Source organism: Hypomesus transpacificus, chromosome 19 (genome assembly GCF_021917145.1).
Source record: "Hypomesus transpacificus isolate Combined female chromosome 19, fHypTra1, whole genome shotgun sequence".
Taxonomy (NCBI): domain Eukaryota; kingdom Metazoa; phylum Chordata; class Actinopteri; order Osmeriformes; family Osmeridae; genus Hypomesus; species Hypomesus transpacificus.
In genome coordinates this window covers 6,759,191-6,771,690 of record NC_061078.1, presented here as the reverse complement: position 1 = coordinate 6,771,690, position 12,500 = coordinate 6,759,191, and the positions used below count along the sequence as shown (strand labels likewise).

The window sequence follows — 12,500 nt, the reverse complement described above, 5'->3', positions numbered from 1 at the left end:
TGAATCAGGCAGTTGAGTGGAAGCCAGGCTGCTGCATGCAGCAGAAGGCTCTGCTGGGAGACAGCAGCACCATCCTAATATGGAGAGCAGGGATTGTGGCGGGGGGGGGGGGGGGGGGGGGGGGGGGGGGGGGGGTTAGGTAGAGTTCTACGGTCCCTGTTCCAATTCTTTAGGAAGAGTTTTACAGACCCAGGTCCAGTTCTATAGGAAGAGTTCTATAGGCCCAGTTCTGGTTTTACAGTAAGATTTCCACAGCCCCACTTTTACAGAATCCTGTGCTGATCTGGTTGTGGCGGGAGGCTGTTTTCTGATTGGTATTTGAGCACGTCCAGTGGCATCAAGGGAAGGGGTTGGTGCTGTTCATGCACCACTGCCTCGTAAGGGGGTGCATCCTCTTGGGGGAGGGTTGAAAGGGAGATGGAGGCGATTGGCTGCCGCCTGAGATCCTGAAGTCTGATTGGGTAATGTGAGGCAGTGCTGGGAGCTAACCAGGAAGCTGAAGCAGATGTCTCCAGGCTTCTGTAGGGGGTCTCCTGGTGCTGCTGACAGGGGTCCGTCAGCGAGTAGGGAGGGGGATCATCTGTGGGAACATAGATCTGTGTGGCTCCGGGCCCCACACACTCCTCATAGCTGGAACAGAGCAGATGTTTGAAAAGGTGGTTATTGGGTTTACTGCTCCATATCAATACAATGCATTATTTGCTGTTGCCTTGGTTCTGTCACCATGTTTCCACTTTGTTTATTGGAATATTGTACACAAATATAGTGTTTGTGTGTCTTCTATGTGGGATTGCAAGTTTGGAAGAGAATTGTGGTGTCAAACAAGCCTTCTAACCCTGAGGGGCCTGCCTGTGGGCCTGTGGGTCCAGGGGATTACACAAAGCTAGGAACCCCACCTGACTAAAACGAGGTGTTTGAACCTCTCAGGTACATTTACATTTAGTCATTTAGCAGACGCTCTTATCCAGAGCGACTTACAGTAAGTACAGGGACATTCCCCCCGAGGCAAATAAGGTGAAGTGCCTTGCCCAAGGACACAACGTCATGGTGTGGCCGGGAATCGAACTGGCGACCTTTAGATTACTAGCCCGACTCCCTCACCGCTCAGCCACCTGACATCTCCAGGTACACACACACACACACACACACACACACACACACACACACACACACACACACACACACACACACACACACACACACACACACACACACCACTCCTGCATGCAGACGCACACACACTCATGTGAGCCCCCCTCGGATTCCAGGAAACGTACACACACACTTTCTATATTGTGCACAAAAGCACACTTAATCATTCTCTCACTAAATCACACACACAAACATGCGCGTGCACACACACACACACTCCTGTTATAACAACCTCCCCCCTAGGATTCTGGGAACCTAGGTGTTGCTTCCTAATAGCTTATTGCAAGAACGATGACTCCCTCTGGGACACTAAAGCTGGGATTGCTGTCTAAATCTTCATTACAGGTTCCTGTTCCATCACAACAGTCCTGCAACCCTGGCTTTAAACAATGGTTACTTCCAATTTTTATGGGAGTGTGTGTGTGTGTGTGTGTGTGCGGGTGTGTTGTAGGAAAGGCGTAATGAGAGTGTGTTGTAGGAGAGAGAGGCATAATGAGAGAGTGTGTATGTGTGGTAGCTGAGAGAGACATAATGAGGGTGTGTATGTGTGTTGTAGAAGAAAGGGGTTAACATAGAGTTAGAGTGTTTGTATTAGGTGTGTGTGTTGTGGGTGTCCGCAGTATAGGACCTGTCCGCAGTATAGGACCTAGGGCATCAGGTCTTTGTGTTCAGGTCCTTCCCATTTGCTGTGTGAGTGTCAGGTCCATTCCATGTTTATGTGTGTTTGAATGTGTGCATGTGTCAGTTTTGAGTGTGTGTGTTTGTGTATTCTGGTATGCGCCCAGCTCTGCAGTACCCTGAGCGGAAGCGCAAGTGTTGACAGGCTCCACAGGTGAGCGTTCAGCCTCCCTACACCATCTGTAGTTGTGGCAACACCGGCTTGCCTTGCACACTGAGGCACCGAGGACACACACACACACGTACACACATACATCGCCGGTCCACAGTAATACACCATGATCAGGATCCCTCCTAGCCTTCCTTGGTGTGTGCGGAGAGACTAACTGGGCTAGCGGCAGGGAGGGGCACATCATTGAATGTGAGCTGGTCATAAAAGATAAGAAATATATATATAGGAAATGATGATGAGAGGCAGTGGAAGCTGGTGATGCAGGGATCCTTACTGAGGAGGAGAATCAGGGTACAGGGTGTGACTCTGAGACAGGCTCTCTGTGTAGGAGTCAAAGTCGAAGGCAGGAGGAAACTCATCCATGCAGGTGGACCTCAGGTCCCCAAGAGAGCCCCCGTAGGAGAGACCGTCAGGGGCTGTGGAGACAGCAGGGGGAGACAAGAAGAAAGACGAGGGAGAGAGATGGGGCAGGGAGACAAGGAAGGGGAACAGGGTAGAGAGATATGGGGGGGAGACAGGGGACAATTATGAGGGAAAGAGACGGGGGAGGGAGACAGGGGAGACAGACGGATGAAGTTATTGAGTTAAGCTTCATGACTAATCACAACTGGCTTGCTGCTGACGTCTAGTTAGGTAGAGTTAACCCTTACCGTAGCTGGCACGCAGGTGTGGGTTGTGCAGACGGCTGTCCTTGCGCAGGCTGCCCACAATGATGGTGACACAGGATAGGAGGAGGACCAGGCCGATGACGATGCCCGCCACCACCAGAGGAGACACCAGCAGACTGGCCTCCCCGCCACCCACACGGCAGTCTGGGTAGTCATGGGCTGGGCTGCTCTGGTTGGCGCTCACTAAGGGGTTGGGGGAGTGGAAGGGGGTGAACAGAGGTGGATGGATGGCTTTGGTCAAATGTTTTCTTTAGAGCGTATTCAAGCCTGGGAAAAGGTGTGCATCGCAATCCTGTGTGGAAGATCATCTTTTAATTTACTATTTACTACTGGAGATTTATTTATTTACTACTGCACATTTAATAAGGAGGAGTAAAAATAACATATAATTTGCCGTCTTAACTCTGTCATGACTGTCGTAAAGTCTAATCTGTTTAGAGTGGGTGGGGGCCTAATCTGTTTATTCATGAGTAGGTGTCAGTCTGATCTGTTTATTCATGAGTAGGCAGTGGCCTTAATGATTAGTCAAATCACTCTCCATTCAGCACAGGAGTGGACCATCCTACTCACAATCGAGGAAACAGCATATATAACAGTTGAAGATAATTACTGTTTATCTTGTAATCCTATGTGTTTGAGGGGGAGGGGGGTACAGTGTGGTGGGTAGTGTGCCAAGAAAAAAATGTTTATTTTACAGCCATATACTTATACTTTACAGCCATATACATTATACATATACATTACATGTATATGTATAATTCAGGTCAGGTGTCAGGTGGCTGAGCAGTTAGGGAATCGGAATCGGGCTACTAATCAGAAGGTTGCTGGTTCGATTCCCGGCTGTGCCAAATGACGTGTCCTTGGGCAAGGCACTTCACCCTACTTGCCTCGGGGGGAATGTCCCTGTATTTACTGTATGTCGCTCTTGATAAGAGCGTCTGCTAAATAACTAAGTGTTATTCAAAACCAGTCTAAATTAAGCATATCACACAATGTATACTCTTATGGAACATAACACCACACTTAATATACTCAATGCATATCACACTTAACACTTAACACACAACAGACATCACAGGCCTGGGCAATCAGCCATTAAATCACCACTCATATAAACACTGCCGATACTAAAGTATTTCATTTTTTTTGCTCTTTGTCACCGAGCCACACCTGGTGGCACATGGTTTTCTTATTCAATGGAGTACAACTTACATATAATAAACAACCCATACACACACATACACACACAAACATATGCACACATGCGCACACACACATGAGGATCTGGCAGCCCTTGGAGGATCTGGTCCAGAGCTGCAAGCAGTGAAGCGTGCATGCCCCTGGTCCCCCAGCTGTTTAAGGTTCACACACACATACACACACATGTGAAGGACAACACACATATCTGGAAACACCCACTACGGACAGCAAAGGACATGAAAGAATGTGCCCCTGCCTAACCTCAACCCATCTAGCACAGGTCCTAGCCACTGCCCTGTCCCAAACCCAGCCCTAACTGCAGACCTAGCCCTAACCCTTGCCCTGTCCTTGCGGGGATCTCTTTCTAGGAGCAGCTGAAGCCTCTGTCTGCCTCCTGGAATCCCGCAGGGCCAGGGCGTCATGGTTACGCAACCGTGCGCCCTTCATCAGTCTAAGTCCTGTCCTCTGCAGAGCTCAGCCTCCTCCTTTCTTTCTTTCTTTCTTTCTTTCTTTCTTTCTTTCTTTCTTTTTTTCTTTCTCTCCATCTCTGTCTCTTCATCTTCTCCTCATTTTCACTTCATTTTCCTTCTCTCAGTCTCCTCTTTCTCACTCTCCCCATGCCTTTTCCCCTTCATCTTTTTCTCTCCTTTTTTTGTCTCCTCACTCCTCTCTTTAACCTCTCGTAACCACTCCTCTCTCCACCTCGATTCACTTCTCCCTCCCCCTGTCTCTACCTCTCTCAATTTGTGCTGTGGTTGTCATCATGATGTCTGTGTTCCAGAGCTAGATCTGACAGCACTGGCTTGTGTCTTCTCAGTCTCCCTCTGTCAGAACAGAGCACCCTCCTCTGGAGTCCATCTCCACGTCAACACCGGTACCTAAACCTATCAATACCGCAATAATATGCTCTCCAGCTTCTCATTCTATTCACCCACCCACCCTCTTCTCTCTTTTTCCCACAGGAGTCATTCCACTTCTCGCTGCCACAGATATACCATAATAATTAGCCCACATTCCTTCCCTGGTGCTCACTGGCCAATGCTACATACTATCTCTCTCTCTCTCTCTCTCTCTCTCTCTCTCTCTCTCTCTCTCTCTCTCTCTCTCTCTATCTCTCTCTCTCTCTCTCTCTCTCTCTCTCTCTCTCTCTCTCTCTCAAAATGATGGACAGAGAGAGACAGGCTTTGCAACGGAAACACATAAATGCCTTCCTCACAATCCATTCTGTTAATGTAAGTCAGAGTGTGCTTGGCCAAGCAGGAATCGATCTCAGATACAAACCACTCTGGCATGTCCTGAGCCTGTCCTGCATGTGATGGCTCAGTGGAGTGTTAGGGAGTCCTGGGACCGACCCCACTGTCCCGGGTACAGGAGCCTGCTGTGGCAGCTGTCTGTCCCTATTAGAGGCCCAGAGAGCGGTCCTTCCTCTCTCATTCAGACAAGTCTGTCTTGTTTCTAAGGGAGTGTTTTGCCGGTACAGCGTCCGGTGCGGTGTGTGAAGCAGCTTCCTATATTGAACAAACGTCATGTCTGATCCTGCAGCTGAGGTCGCCACTAGCCAGTCAGGGCCAATAAGTGGTCCGAGCGGCGGAGAGGGGAGGGGGAAGAGGACTGGGGGAAAAAGAGCAGAATGTGGAGAGAAAGATGAGAGAAGAAGGGAGGAGGGGGGAAGAGATGGAGAAGGAGTGGGGGCAAGGAAGAGAAATGGGGAAAGGAGTAGTGGGGGGTTTGGAAAGAGGAGAACCCTACTTTAATAGTGTTCCCATGGTTACTACTAACTCCTCTTCTACAGCACTCTACTGTGGCACTACAAACAGGACCAGTGCCTGTATGAAGGAGGGGAGTGGATGTGGGTCACCCTCTGTGTTGGGGAAGAACAAGTGGGTCAGCCAGCCTGTAATCTGCCTGTCAGCATGTGGGCCTAGCACCTCCTAGAGCACCCATTATGATTATCATTATTATGCTGCTGTCCCATATTTCACTGACAGCCTCTTGCTTTGCTGTGGTCAACAGATGATGTCACACCATCACTGATGTTTATTTCCAGCCGGCGAGCCCAAAGCCAGCTCCTACTGCACACCCACCATCAGGCCTCACATTGGAGAAGCAGCAGGCCTCCTCTGCTGCTCTGTCTGGCTGCGGTGTGATGTGGACACACCGTTCACGCCAGCCAGGGCGACAGCAAGGCTGCAGGACAGAGTAGAAAATCCCCCTGTCAACATCATAATGGAGAGATGATTTACTGGCCTGGACAGACCATCATCCAGAGATCAGTCACTAGTCCAGGCCTGAGCCCCTGATCCGCTGCTCTGGGCTGGGGATGATTGGCCCATCTGGACCTAACCATACGGATATTAAACATGTCTGAACTTCCCCTTGAGGTCTTGTTGATGGCAGGCCGGAAATGAGCTGTGATTGGTTTGTCCCCTGTGAAGAGATGGCGTTGATTGGCTTGCTGAGAGCCTTAGGGCAGAATGAATAATTTTTGTGTGTGATCAGGCCCCCTACTGAGCTCTACCACGGCAACATCACCTCTGAGGCAGTTCCTCAAGGGGGGGTACCTGAGTCTTGAGAACCAGGAAGAACATTTCAGGAAAATGACATGCTGGGGGCGTGTTGGCACACGTCATCTGAGGTCTGGATGACCAGTTTGTTAAAACCAGGTTGTTAGAAGGGAGGGTGGAACAGTCTGTATCTGACAGACATAGGAAGCAACAGACGGAAATTAACAGCACATCACATTCTGTGTTATGCAACCATGTTTTCTTGATTTGAATGAAGGGACTTGTCAAGGTCATTCTCCCTTCTCCAATCTACCTCCCTGTCCCCTGCCTGCATCACCCCCCCCCCACCCCCCCCCCCCCCCCCCCTCGCTCCACAGCAGTTTGCCATGGCAATTAATAGATCCTATTAAAAAGCCTTGGTCGCTAATTGCTAAGCAAACAACTCTCTGTCTCCAGCAGGCTGGATGAGATTCACCCGACATCTGCTGCTGTGATCTGCCCTCCTGCAATGGCTCTCATTGGGAAGGCTTCTCACTGGCGCACACACATGTACACACACACAAACCTTTCGACGCATATCTCTCTCTACACACTTATTTACACACATCCCACCTTGATACAAACATCACACCCCTATACACACACAGGCTTTCTACACCCCCCCTCCCCCCCACCCTCTACACACAAACACAGACTTAAGCGCCCCCCCCCCCCCGCCCACTACCCCCTACTGGGTACACACACCTGATATGCATATAGATGGCCATATGGGGGTGGGCAGGGGAAGGGGGGCTGAACTGAAATATGAATTTTTCTGACATTTTCATAATGCATAAAAATAGGGGTTTGTGTGTGAGGGATGGAGGGATCCCGGTAATGGGCTGCTGATGGATCCTGGGCACTGGGCTGGAACAGAGCCCCACCCGAGGTGGGATTCTGGCCTAGGATCTCATCTGCTCATAGAAGAACAATCACGCCTAGAGATGCAAGCACAGTGGTAGAGCTGAAAGCTGCTTAAACGGAGGGAAAGCCAGACTCACCACGGGCAGGTTATGTGACGTGCTTACAGATGTGTTGATGTCAAATTAATGTGTTAAATAATGTGATACATTCATCGTAATGTGTTAAACTTGATAATGTGATGGCGGATAATGTCACGGTGTGATAGTGAAAAATGTGTTGACAAAGTAAACACCAGAGATCTCTTCTTCCACCTCTATTACCTCTGCACCATCATGACATGAACAGGGGAATGTGTATGGTGTTTTGGGTAAACCCATGGAAGATGACCTTCTGGTGAGGGTGAACACCAGGGACGAGCCCAGGTGTTGGAGGGGGGGGGGGGTGAGGAGAGAAGAAGTGACACCATGGAAACACAGCAGCCAATTAGCCGACCTCTCACCGTTCCTGCCTCTATTATTAATAAGCTTAGCAGCTTTCCTGGTAGGGGGTTTTGAGGGTGGGGCACCAGCCTCTATTACACACCAGCCTTTACAGAGAAGTCCCACTACAGACCAGCCTCTACTATGGGCTCGTTTTGTATGGCGCTCCAGGGTAAACTACAAAAGTACACCACAGGGTAACACCTTATTGAAAGCAAGATCTCCAGCATCTCCAGCCTCATCAGTATAACAGCTCAGTGTATATACCGTACATCAGTCTATCTATCAGAATGTTAGAAATAATGGAGGGTAGGATGCTCATAATGAAGCATCTTATTGCACCACATGATTTGATAATTAGCACGAATAGGAGAAGAATGGAATTTGTTCAAGGAGATCTGTCATTGGCATGCATGGGGCGCCAGAAAGGTATGTGCCCTGAGGCAACAGGAGAGATGCTCGTTAACTATCTCTCACACACAGATAGCTGCCTCTCACATAGCTAACTGCCTCTTCTACAGCTAACTGTCTCTTACATAACTAACTGCCTCTCACACAGTTATTTGCCTCTAACACAGCTAGCTTCCTCTCACACACATTTAGCTGCCTCTAACACAGCTAGCTGCCTCTAACATAGCTAGCTGCCTCTAACACAGAACAAGCTGCCTCTCACACAGCTATCTGCTTCTCACACAGAGACTGCTGCCTCTCTCACAGCTATCTGCTTCTCACACAGAGACTGCTGTCTCGGCCAACAACACAAAGCAGCGTCCCCATTCCTCCAGCAGAGCTGGGTTGCAGATAATATACACTGGGTCTCCATGCACACTATTAACAGCTATGTGGCACACTGCTAAAGTTAATGCTGTTGATTTCTGAGTGAATGTGTATGTCTCTGTGTGTGTCTCTCTCTCTGTGTGTGTGTGTCAAATGACAAGCTGTCTACAGCCTGGGGTGCTGGTGACATTTCAGGTGTGGAGGAGTAGGAGGGCTGGTGAATTATAGATGAGAGGCTGACATGGCCGAGTATGATTATGTGAACCTAGTGATACTCAGAGACACCTTTGTAGCTAACGGAGCACACAGCCTCTACACAGACTTCAGCCGCTCTAGATTTAAACAGCAGCCTTTTTACATCAGACAGGACAGGACATCATTTAGCAGACGCTCTTATCCAGAGCGACTTAAGGTAAGTACAGGGACATTCCCCCGAGGCAAGTAGGGTGAAGTGGCTTTCCCAAGGACACAACGTCATTTGGCACAGCCAGGAATCGAACCTTCAGATTACTGGTGCAATTCCCTAACTGCTCGGCCACCTGACTCCCCTAACATCAGTCTGACACAGTTTGGAGACAAAGGAGCTTGTATAAGGGACCTTGGTCAACAAGTCTGAGCTCTGGGGTGATGCTGGCGACCACGCCTCTCTGCAAGCAGGATTCTGATCTGTGACAGAGCCTAGGGAGAAGGCCAGGGACCATGTGACCTTCCTCGGGTTCCATCGCGACTGCCATAACCCGTTTCCATTGGTGTTTGTTACAGGTGACAATGTTCTGCTTTTGCAAACAGTTTAGAGAAATTTCAGACTGCATTTATATGGGTTGGAACTAGCTGTATGTCTGGGGACAAGGTGTTCAGACTAGGGCTGCTTCGGTCCACCACTTAACCAATAAGATCCGTTATCCACCATGGAGATGGGACAGATACGGCCAGGTCACACCTGAGGCTGAGGATGTCTTTTTGTGTTAGCAGAGGGACATAGAAGTGATTCCACCTCTGTTCCATTCATAGCTCTCATTAGAGGGTCTAAACCTGTTAGACTGCCTCGGGGGACAAAGTACCTGGTTCACCTAGCCATCCAGGGGGGGATTTCAGAAAGCAGGTTATGTGACATACCCGGGTAAGTAAACTCCCCAGCTGACACCCTGCGTTGTAGCAACATTGCCAGTAGGTTGCTGCAACATTGTGAATCAGCTGGTGGGTTAACTAACCCGGTATGTGGCATAGCCTGCTTTCTGAAATACTCCCCTGGTAAATTGCTGTGTTTAACAACAACCACCCCTTCACCGTTGAATCTGTGAGGTGTCCACAACGCCCCTTTATAGAACTTTTACAGTACTTTTGATTTCATAATGTATGTGGGCAGTTACTTATGCAATACAATTTATTGGAAAAAAGCTAAAAAAGGGTTGGCTGTTTGAATCAGCTATAAATATCTTACCAAAACACAGCAGTCAAAACTGGCAACACAGCAGTAGAAACATCACATTTAAGAACACCACATTCACCGTTTACAGGGGAAAAAAATCAAACTAATTTAAAACATCTTAACAAGTAAACAAGAAAATGTTGATGTTTTGTCTTACCTGAGCAGATCAATTTCATTAGCATGTACTCCCGTTGTCTGTACCTACAGCAACATCACAACCTGTTAACCAGACAGTATGTGAACCTGAGCTGGATGTTTCTGCCAAGCCGAGCGACGAAGTCCACAGCTGCTGGAGCGGGGGGGAGAGAGATGAGAAGAGGAGGCGAGTAGAGGAAAGGGAAGCAAATGAGATGAGGGAGAAGAGTGATGTGAGTGACAGCCTCTCAGTTGTTTATAAAGCCCCAGAGGTGTGTGTGTGTGTGTGTGTGTGTGTGTGAGTGAGTGTGTGTGTGTGAGTGTGTGTGTGTGTGAGCAGTCAAGGGGACATTCAAACACAGCCTGTGTTCAGAGGTCTTTCCGGTACATGACTACAGCATACTGATCAATAATGACACATTGACCTTGACACTCTCTCTTATCCTCTCAATAACTTCTGTCAGGCCTGTCACATTTGAATGGTGCATGGAAATGAGCTCATCTTCAAAATGTTAATAAACAGTTTTTGTGTTGTTCAATGGGTTTCTGTTTGATGCTATGCTTCATCCAATGCTTCTTTTTATTGAACTAGAACGAAAGAAAGGTAACAAGTCCTGACTTGGCATCAGTTGTCTAGTGAGGGACATGAGGGAGGCAGTCAGACAGCAATAACAGACGTTAGAACACTGGGGTTCTGTTTCATTCTCAGGGTGACACGTCATAGAGGACGGAGCACGTGACAACGTAGTGTTGTCCCCAATGTAGAGTCCTCCCTAACTCCTCCGTCTCTTCCTTATCCTCTCAGTTCTCCCTCTCCTCTCTTATGAATGTGAGGGAGGGGAACTGTTTGTCCAGAATATAGAGAGATGCAGAGCCCCGGGCAGGTGAGAGCTACCAAGTACATAACCTAAAACTACAAACCATACAGTCACAGTCTGTCTCTTTATATATTTTTGTATCTTAGTAAACGTATGGCTATAATGTGTTTGGTGTATTTTTATTGCACTTGTTTGAAGTTGTTTTGGTTTAGAAGGCCAATTTTACGTCCGCAATTTAAAAAGCTCTTTAGTGAATCTTTGGTCTCGAAAGATGTCCCTCGTGTAGATGAAGGATAAATAATAAATAAATCATGCCTACAGCCAAAACACAATACTATTTGTAGCCTGGACCGAGAGCCTTCACCACGCTCATCAATCTTGACTAGCCCTCACTGACAACACAATTTGCCCCTGCGTAAGTCAGTTATGGTATTCCTTAGAGGAGAGCCAAACTCTCATATCATCTAGTGATCATCGTAGCAGCATGTAGGCTATCAATTAAAAGTGTATTAACTTTTTACCCGAAGGCCTGTTACAGGCCACAGAAGTATCTTTTTCACAAAGATATTCCTCATAAGACATTTGACATCTATAGGCTACAATAAATGTGTCCAGCAGTGTAATTGTTTCTTTCCTCGACATGCAACAACAGAACTGGAGCAACATATACTGGTAACCAACATCGAGGAGTACACTGTTATAGGAGAGAGAGATGAAGAGAGAGGGGTAGAGAGACGATAGCCTAGGCTACGTACCCGCAGAAGAAATGAAATCCCACGCTAGGCTGGTGCTGTCCCTTAAATGGCTATGACAGCCGAAAAGAGAGATGGTGAAACTCAATTAGGAACGAAAACAACTCGTTCATCTTGTTAAATATACTAAGATGTAGCCGTATATGTCTGCAGCATCAACCGATCCTGACCTGAGTGAAATCCCGACTAAACACGCGCAGTCGACTGGGGGCACGGCCCACCTCCACAGATTAGCGAGAGAATAACCCGTTAAACTATGCGTGACACGGTCCTAGAGTGGTCACAATCTGATGCTCTATAGATTGCATTTAACATTTACTATCAAGGCACTTGTAAAATAATTTCTCCGTCTCCTGATAAATGTTCTCCCCTCTGCGGGTCGTCAGATATCTGCATTAGATGCGCTTTTGGTCATGACAGTCAAGTTGCCGTCGGGGCAGTGGAAATACACCCTTTTGGGTTCAAATCTGGCCGACGGTCAGGTTCTTGCGCTTTGGTCTGAGTCTGCTCGGTAGGACATACACTGTTACAGTGTTGCATTTGTGTGACTCTGGGCAACAGCGCGGCAGTTTGTTTACTGAAGCGGCACGGGTTGGCACGTGGGTTGCGTCTCCCCTCAGAGAATCCAACGGAGAAAAAATCTCTTAAAAGCGAAACCGTTTTCTAAAGAACAATCATGCATGATATTTACAAAACACCGATGAATAGCCTCCAATTCTAGGCAATATAAACAGGCATTCAGCAAAAGCATATATGCGCTGTCCACGCTACAGGCTGTAGCGCTAACAAAGATTAATGATAGGTGTGTCGTGTGTATGAGATAGATCAGAATG

At 48.0% G+C, this 12,500-nt stretch overlaps 1 protein-coding gene across 1 annotated transcript; it reads right to left on the bottom strand.

The window, feature by feature from the left end:
• Positions 1–263: 263 nt before the first annotated feature.
• On the bottom strand, positions 264–12,173 carry bean1 (brain expressed, associated with NEDD4, 1). The gene is made up of 5 exons (XM_047042350.1): positions 11,671–12,173; positions 10,120–10,248; positions 2,653–2,853; positions 2,277–2,418; positions 264–630 (listed from the first exon to the last, which is right to left on the bottom strand). The coding sequence occupies exons 2-5, from the start codon at positions 10,142–10,144 to the stop codon at positions 264–266; spliced, it is 735 nt and encodes a 244-aa protein (XP_046898306.1). The 5' UTR covers positions 10,145–10,248; positions 11,671–12,173.
• Positions 12,174–12,500: the final 327 nt, after the last annotated feature.